The following is an 8630-nucleotide window of genomic DNA, read 5'->3' as shown; positions in this document are numbered from 1 at the left end:
TGTACTATATATATATACTTATATATATTGTACTATATCTATGTACACCGGGAGCCCCCGTGGCGAAGTGTGTTAAAGCGCTGAGCTGCTGAACTTGCAGACCGAAAGGTCGCAGGTTCAAACCCCAGGAGCAGAGTGAGCACCCGCTGTTAGCTCCAGCTCCTGCCAACCTAGCAGTTCAAATGCGAGTAGATGAATAGGTACTGCAAGTAGATATAGATATACACACACACACACACACACACACGGGACCCCTGGTTTAGCTCCAGCTTCTTGCCAACCTAGCAGTTCAAATGCGAGTAGATGAATAGGTACTGCAAGTAGATATAGATATACACACACACACACACACACACACACGGGACCCCTGGTGGCAAAGTGTGTTAAAGCGCTGAGCTGCTGAACTTGCAGACCGAAAGGTCGCAGGTTCAAACCCCAGGAGCAGAGTGAGCACCCGCTGTTAGCTCCAGCTCCTGCCAACCTAGCAGTTCAAATGCGAGTAGATGAATAGGTACTGCAAGTAGATATAGATACACACACACACACGGGACCCTTGGTGGCAAAGTGTGTTAAAGCACTGAGCTGCTGAACTTGCAGACCGAAAGGTCCCAGGTTCAAATTCCGGGAGCGGAATGAGCACCCACTGTTAGCTCCAGCTTCTGCCAACCTAGCAGTTCAAATGCGAGTAGATGAATAGGTACTGCAAGTAGATATAGATACACACACACACACGGGACCCTTGGTGGCAAAGTGTGTTAAAGCACTGAGCTGCTGAACTTGCAGACCGAAAGGTCCCAGGTTCAAATTCCGGGAGCGGAGTGAGCACCCACTGTTAGCTCCAGCTTCTGCCAACCTAGCAGTTCAAATGCGAGTAGATGAATAGGTACTGCAAGTAGATATAGATATACACACACACACGGGACCCCTGGTGGCAAAGTGTGTTAAACCTCTGAGCTGCTGAACTTGCAGACTGAAAGGTCGCAGGTTCAAACCCCAGGAGCAGAGTGAGCACCCACTGTTAGCTCCAGCTTCTGCCAACCTAGCAGTTCAAAAACATGCAAATGCGAGTAGATGAATAGGTACTGCAAGCATATATATACACACACACACACACACACACACACATGGGGCCCCTGGTGGCACAGGTTTTATTGTACAGAATACCAGAACCTTCTCTTTGGCCCATTTATATAGGGGCTCTCAGAGCAGCTTACAAATTACATTCACGTACAATACATGATTAGCACAGTACAATACTAGCATTAAATTACTATATTGTACTATATATATATACTTATATATATTGTACTATATCTATATACACCGGGAGCCCCGGTGGCAAAGTGTGTTAAACCTCTGAGGTGCTGAACTTGCCGACCGAAAGGTCCCAGGTTCAAACTCCAGGAGCAGAGTGAGCACCCGCTGTTAGCTCCAGCTTCTGCCAACCTAGCAGTTCAAAAACATGCAAATGCAAGTAGATGAATAGGTACTGCAAGTAGATATATATATATACACACACACACACACACAGGGCCCCTGGTGGCGAAGTGTGTTAAAGCGCTGAGCCACTGAACTTGCAGACCAAAAGGTCCTAGGTTCAAACACCGGGAGCGGAGTGAGCGCCTGATGTTAGCTCCAGCTTCTGCCAACCTAGCAGTTCGAAAACATGCCAATGTGAGTAGATCAATAGGTACCGCTCTGGCGGGAAGGTAAGCGCTCCATGCAGTCATGCCAGTGGCCACATGACCTTGGAGTTGTGCTGTGGGTCAGTCTTCCACCAGAAAAAGCACCAAGACACACGCTGGTAGATTCCAACAGGTTTTATTTTACGGAATACCAGAACCTTCTCTGTAGCCCATTTATATAGGGGCTCTCACATACCAGAGGGCAATTGAGGTTTTGTGGCTGGCCCGTTTTTATGGCTGGCATCTGTTCTTTGTCAGCGCTTGGTCTATGTCCGGAGATGTCAAAGATCGGAGATCATGACATCATTATTGTACAGAATACCAGAACCTTCTCTGTAGCCCATTTATATAGGGGCTCTCACATACCAGAGGGCAATTGAGGTTTTGTGGCTGGCCCGTTTTTATGGCTGGCATCTGTTCTTTGTCAGCGCTTGGTCTGTGTCCGGAGATGTCAAAGATCGGAGATCATGACATCATTATTGTACAGAATACCAGAACCTTCTCTGTAGCCCATTTATATAGGGGCTCTCACATACCAGAGGGTAATTGAGGTTTTGTGGCTGGCCCATTTTTATGGCTGGCATCTGTTCTTTGTCAGCGCTTGGTCTGTGTCTGGAGATGTCAGAGATCGGAGATCATGACACTGCTGTATATATTGTTACCCTGTTTGATCTTTTGAACTGAAGTAAAGATACTGTTACTTGTTACACAAGCCTGAGTGACACTTTCTTATACTGCAGGGTAAAGCTTCTATTTATTTATATCTACAACCTCCAACAGATATGAGGACTGTATGGATGCTCTCGCAGTCAAAGTCACATCCCAACTCTGGACACAGGACTCGAACCAGCGGTCAACCATTCGTGATCCCAGCCCACTGGGCAGAGCAAGGGTCACTCTGTGTCCAGAGGAAGGAGTCCGGCGTCGGCCTGGTCCTGGCGCCAGAGATGCTCCGCCAGGCCGTTGAGGAGGGGCGCCACTTCCGAGAGTCCGGCCCGGCGCCCGGCCAGGCTCTTGACCCGCAGGACGGAGTGGCCCAAGGCCGACAGGTCCCCTTCCGTCATGTCCGAGTGGGCAAACTGGTCAAACCGGGAGGAAGGAAAGGTCAAGGAAGGGTACATGTGAACACAGAGACGTCCGGGGCTCCTAATTGCAATAATAATGAAGATAACAACAACAATGGAGAAATAGTACATTGATCAATGTGTCTTGTAAAATACTTGCCATTGGTGTCTCAATCATAGAGATAATATCATAATATACTGTAATACTACTACTACTACTACTACTAATAATAATAATAATGGGGGAAATGGTACTTTGATCTATGTGACTTGTAAATTATGTGCCTTTGGTGTCTCAATCACAGGGATAATAGCACGATATAACAATAATACTAATAATAATGACGGGGAACTGTACTTAGAATATGTGTCTTGTAAATTATATGTCATTGGTGTCTCGTTGTGTTGATAATAATAATAATGGAACTGTGTTTAAAATATGTGTCTTGTGAAACATGTGCCATGGTGTCTCAATGAAAGGATACTTGGTGCCGACCACCATCTGGAGCGGGGCCCTTCCGGAGCTTTGTGATGCCGCGGCCGCTGCGGCCACCCGGTTAGCTTGTCTGGGGAGGTCCTCGAAGGAAGCGCGGTCCGCGAAGGAGAAGAGGAGCAGCACGGCGTCGGCCTTCTCCAAGCAGGACTGCGAGGGAGACGAGAGAGGAGGAAGAGGGTCCGGCCTTATTTACAGTATTTATATTCCGCCCTTCCTTCTCACCCCGAAGGGAACTCAGGGCGGATCACAATGTGCATATACATGGCAAACATTCAGTGCCATTATTAGACATACAACACACACACAGACAGACAGTAGAGGTAATTCAACATTTTCCAACTTCCGGCGTTTGGAGGTCATGCTCGATTCCGGCCATAGGGGGAGCTGTTGCTTCATCCATTGTGACGCCGAGTCTTTTCTGATCGTAGTATTTCCTCCTTTACAACAAATCGACAGAAAAAGCAGGCCGCAGGAGACAGGAGTTGCCTCGATGGCGCCCCCAACGAGATGGCGCCACAGGCAACTGCCTAGTTGGCCTGGCGGTTGAACCGCCTCTGGCACCAACCCCCAGAGTCAGACATGACTGGACTTAACGTCATTACCTTTGCCTATTACGGAGGGGACAGGGGCCCTTCCCATTGGCTCCCAGTTGGCCCACTCACCGGCAGGATGTGGTCAAACCTCTTGAGGGCGGCTTCCCCGCAATCCCAGAAGGAGAAGCGGAAAAAGAGGGCCCGGCCGCTCTCTCGTAGCTTCGCCGGCCAGAAGACCGTGGTCGTCTGGATCCCTGCAGAAAACGAGAGAAGAGGAGATGGAGGCCGGGGGTCAGCGGCCCCCGTGATGGACACTTCCCGCCTCCCCCAGGAAAGGGTCCCGGCCCACCTGGGGTCTCCTGATGCGCAGAGGGCACCTCCGCCCCGGACACTTGGGCCACCAGCGCTGTCTTGCCCACGCCGCTGCGCCCCGAGACAAAGACCTTGTAGCCCACCACGTCCACAGCTGCCTGAGGGGGGAGCACCGGCCTCTCCAGCAGCCCTGCGAGGGGGGACAACGAGGGGGCCCCTGAGCATGTGCAAAGCGCCTGCCTCTTGGGAGGGCCTCCAAGGAGTCCGGAGGGAAAGCATCAGAGTCAGGAACTCGGAGGGCAGGAAGAGAGGCCCCACCAGATGGATGGCCTTTGGGGGTCCCTTCAAACCCTAAGACTCATTGAATGCCCTTTGGAGTGTTGGAAACAGCAGCCCCCCAAGCTTTTCATTATTCATTTGTTCATGTATATATTTGCTAACCTGTATTCTATGTGTATGTTGATTTGCCAGTTTGACTGGACCTCTTTGGTGTGGGCGGGGCTATAGATATGTGATTGTACTGAGCATGTTCAGACTCAGGACTCCATTTGTTCATGTATATATTTGCTAACCTGTATTCTATGTGTATGTTGATTTGCCAGTCTGACTGGACCTCTTTGGTGTGGGCGGGGCTATAGACAAGTGATTGTACTGAGCATGTTCAGACTCAGGACTCCATTTGTTCATGTATATATTTGCTAACCTGTATTCTATGTGTATGTTGATTTGCCAGTTTGACTGGACCTCTTCGGTGTGGGCGGGGCTATAGATATGTGATTGTACTGAGCATGTTCAGACTCAGGACTCCATTTGTTCATGTATATATTTGCTAACCTGTATTCTATGTGTATGTTGATTTGCCAGTTTGACTGGACCTCTTCGGTGTGGGAAGGGCTATAAACATGTGATTGTACTGAGCATGTTCAGACTCAGGACTCCATTTTATTATTATTATTATTATTATTATTATTATTATTATTTAATACATTTATATCCCGCCCTTCTCACCCTGAAGGGGACTCAGAGCGGCTTACAAATTAAATTTACATACAATATTATATTATTAGTATAGCACAATACTGGCAATAAATTACCATATTGTACTATCATTAATAATATTACATGTAATATATAATTTATAATTAATATTATTATATTGTATTATTAGTATTATATTGTATTATAAAATAATATTATTAATATTATGTGCATATGCAAAATATTATAATATTATATATTATTGTGAATTATATTATATATGTATATATTCATGTGTGTGTGCGTGTGTGCGTGTGTGCATTTTGTAGCCAGTCTGCTTTACACCTCAGTGGAGGTGGATGCATATTGCTGTCTGGACTTCAACAGTGAAGTATGACTTATAAACTTTAGTGAATAGAACTACAGTAGAGTCTCACTTATCCAACACTTGCTTATCCAACGTTCTGGATTATCCAACGCATTTTTGTAGTCAATGTTTTCAATATATCGTGATATTTTGGTGCTAAATTCCTAAATACAGTAATTACAACATGACATTACTATGTATTGAACTACTTTTTCTGTCAAATTTGTTGTGTGACATGATGTTTTGGTGCTTCATTTGTAAAATCCTAACCTATGTTGATGTTTAATAGGCTTTTCCTTAATGCCTCCTTATTATCCAACATATTCACTTATCCAACATTCTGCCGGCCCGTTTATGTTGGATAAGTGAGACTCTACTGTACCTATCTTCCTATATCTGTCCATCTACTTGGACAATTTTAACACAAAATGGACAAAGTCTGGCTCCCAGTATTAAAAAAACTCAAGAATCAGGACAGTAAACAAAGAACAACACTCTGAAAACAGGGGAATTCCAGACAGGAAATAATCAGAGCCAGCTGACACCTCCTAACAAAGGATTCCCACAGGCAGGAAGCAGCCAGGCTTTGAAGCTGCAAGGGCTTTTATTGCTAATCAAGCTGGGCAATGGGAATACAGTAGAGTCTCACTTATCCAACACTCGCTTATCCAAGCTTCTGGATTATCCAACGCATTTTTGTAGTCAATGTTTTCAATCAATCAAGCAATATTTTGGTGCTAAATTCATAAATACAGTAATTACTACATAGCATTACTGCGTATTGAACTACTTTTTCTGTCAAATTTGTTGTCTAACACGATGTTTTGGTGCTTCATTTGTAAAGTCATCACCTAATTAGATGTTTAATAGGCTTTTCCTTAATCCCTCCTTATTATCCAAGATATTCGCTTATCCAAGCTTCTTCCGGCCCATTTAGCTTGGATAAGTGAGACTCTACTGTAGTATTATTATTATTATAAATGGCCAATTGCAATATTCATTCTTGCCTCAAACAGACCTTAGTTTTTTCTCCCGCCCTGGACATTATTCCACAGATATATAAACCCCACTTGCCTAGTTCCCAACAGACCTCACAACCTCTGAGGATGCCTGCCATAGATGTGGGCGAAACGTCAGGAGAGAATGCTTCTGGATCAGGGCCAAACAGCCCTGAAAACTCACAGCAACTCAGAGATGCCTATCTCCCCACCTCTTTCAGTCTGGATGGCTTTTGGGGGCCCCTTCCCAACTCTAGGACTCGTTGAAAGCCCCTGTAAGAGGCCCAGCCGTCCAGGTCCTACAAGGACTACAACTCCCACCGTGAGGCCGAGCGGCCCCTCCTCACCAAAGGCCCGGCGGTGGTGGCGGAGCAGGAGGCTCCCCAGGTACTCCTTGCCCTCCTGGGTCCGGTGCCAGTCGGCGACCACCACGGACCCCGGGGCCACCGTCATGGCCGCGCCCCTTCCCGCCTTTAAGCCGGCGCTGGCCCTTTAAGAAGGCCGGGAAGCGCAGCCTCCTTGGCGCCACAGAGATAGGGAGGAAAGAGAGTCTGGGATCGCTCACTTCCTGCAGAGACACCCCCTGGTGGACTGGAGGGGAACACGGCATCCCTGCCGAAAGGAAAAGACAACGCGTGATGCTGAGTTTTCTCCCAGAAGCATTCACTCCTGACGTTTCGCCCACATCTACGGCAAGCATCCTCAGAGGTTGTGAGGTGTATATGGCCACGTTCCAGAAGCATTCTCTCCTGACCTTTCGCCCACATCTACGGCAGGCATCCTCAGAGGTTGTGAGGTGTATATGGCCATGTTCCAGAAGCATTCTCTCCTGACGTTTCGCCCACATCTACGGCAAGCATCCTCAGAGGTTGTGAGGTGTATATGGCCACGTTCCGGAAGCATTCTCTCCTGACGTTTCGCCCACATCTATGGCAGGCATCCTCAGAGGTTGTGAGGAATATATCTCCATGTTCCAGAAGTATTCTCTCCTGACGTTTCGCCCACATCTATGGCAGGCATCCTCAGAGGTTGTGAGGAATATATCTCCATGTTCCAGAAGCGTTCTCTCCTGACCTTTCGCCCACATCTACGGCAGGCATCCTCAGAGGTTGTGAGGTGTATATGGCCACGTTCCAGAAGCATTCTCTCCTGACGTTTCGCCCACATCTACGGCAGGCATCCTCAGAGGTTGTGAGGTGTATATGGCCACGTTCCAGAAGCATTCTCTCCTGACGTTTCGCCCACATCTACGGCAGGCATCCTCAGAGGTTGTGAGGTATATATGGCCATGTTCCAGAAGCATTCTCTCCTGACCTTTCGCCCACATCTACGGCAAGCATCCTCAGAGGTTGTGAGGTGTATATGGCCATGTTCCAGAAGCATTCTCTCCTGACCTTTCGCCCACATCTACGGCAGGCATCCTCAGAGGTTGTGAGGTGTATACGGCCATGTTCCAGAAGCATTCTCTCCTGACGTTTCGCCCACATCTATGGCAGGCATCCTCAGAGGTTGCGAGGTATATATGGCCATGTTCCAGAAGCATTCTCTCCTGATGTTTCGCCCACATCTATGGCAGGCATCCTCAGAGGTTGTGAGGAATATATCTCCATGTTCCAGAAGCATTCTCTCCTGACCTTTCGCCCACATCTACGGCAGGCATCCTCAAGAGTTTGTGAGATCTATATGGCCATGTTCCAGAAGCATTCTCTCCTGACCTTTTGCCCACATCTACGGCAAGCATCCTCAGAGGTTGTGAGGTGTATATGGCCACGTTCCAGAAGCATTCTCTCCTGACGTTTCACCCACATCTATGGCAGGCATCCTCAGAGGTTGTGAGGCATGGAGAAACTAGGCAAGGGAAATAAATATGTGTGCGGCCGGGTTGCGGTGAGTTTTCTTCCAGAAGCAGCATTCTCTCCTGACGTTTCGCCCACCTCTATGGCAGGCATCCTCAGAGGTTGTGAGGAATATATCTCCATGTTCCAGAAGCATTCTCTCCTGACATTTTCCCACATCTATGGCAGGCATCCTCAGAGGTTGTGAGGCATGGATAAAACGAGGCAAGGAAAATAAATATGTGTGCGCTGCCAGGTTGCGGTGAGTTTTCTCCCAGAAGCAGCATTCTCTCCTGACGTTTTGCCCACATCTACGGCAGGCATCCTCAGAGGTTGTGAGGTCTGTTGGAAACTAGGCAAGT

At 47.7% G+C, this 8630-nt stretch overlaps 1 protein-coding gene across 3 annotated transcripts; it reads right to left on the bottom strand.

The window, feature by feature from the left end:
- Positions 1 to 1805: 1805 nt before the first annotated feature.
- On the bottom strand, positions 1806 to 6971 carry cplane2 (ciliogenesis and planar polarity effector complex subunit 2). Of its 3 annotated transcripts, none has more exons than XM_062965651.1 (5): positions 6781 to 6971; positions 4128 to 4280; positions 3908 to 4032; positions 3235 to 3392; positions 1806 to 2831 (listed from the first exon to the last, which is right to left on the bottom strand). In XM_062965651.1, the coding sequence occupies exons 1-5, from the start codon at positions 6884 to 6886 to the stop codon at positions 2579 to 2581; spliced, it is 795 nt and encodes a 264-aa protein (XP_062821721.1). In that variant the 5' UTR covers positions 6887 to 6971; the 3' UTR covers positions 1806 to 2578. The 3 variants fall into 3 exon arrangements, with proteins under 3 accessions (XP_062821721.1, XP_062821722.1, XP_062821723.1); XM_062965652.1 differs by having other exon boundaries at positions 1806 to 2774; positions 6781 to 6970; XM_062965653.1 differs by lacking the exon at positions 6781 to 6971 and adding an exon at positions 6510 to 6759.
- Positions 6972 to 8630: the final 1659 nt, after the last annotated feature.

Source organism: Anolis carolinensis, unplaced genomic scaffold (genome assembly GCF_035594765.1).
Source record: "Anolis carolinensis isolate JA03-04 unplaced genomic scaffold, rAnoCar3.1.pri scaffold_15, whole genome shotgun sequence".
NCBI lineage: Eukaryota > Metazoa > Chordata > Lepidosauria > Squamata > Dactyloidae > Anolis > Anolis carolinensis.
The sequence above is the reverse complement of the archived record's forward strand: the minus strand, read 5'-3'. Positions and strand labels throughout refer to the sequence as shown.

Coding starts and splice junctions, on each gene's coding strand:
- cplane2 (XM_062965651.1), bottom strand. CDS start 6,886: ATGACGGTGGCCCCGGGGTCCGTGGTGGTCGCCGACTGGCACCGGACC. Junction 4,281..6,780: donor CCACCACCGCCGGGCCTTTG/GTGAGGAGGGGC, acceptor CCCCCCTCGCAG/GGCTGCTGGAGAGGCCGGTG. Junction 2,832..3,234: donor CAGATGGTGGTCGGCACCAA/GTATCCTTTCAT, acceptor TATTGCAATTAG/GAGCCCCGGACGTCTCTGTG.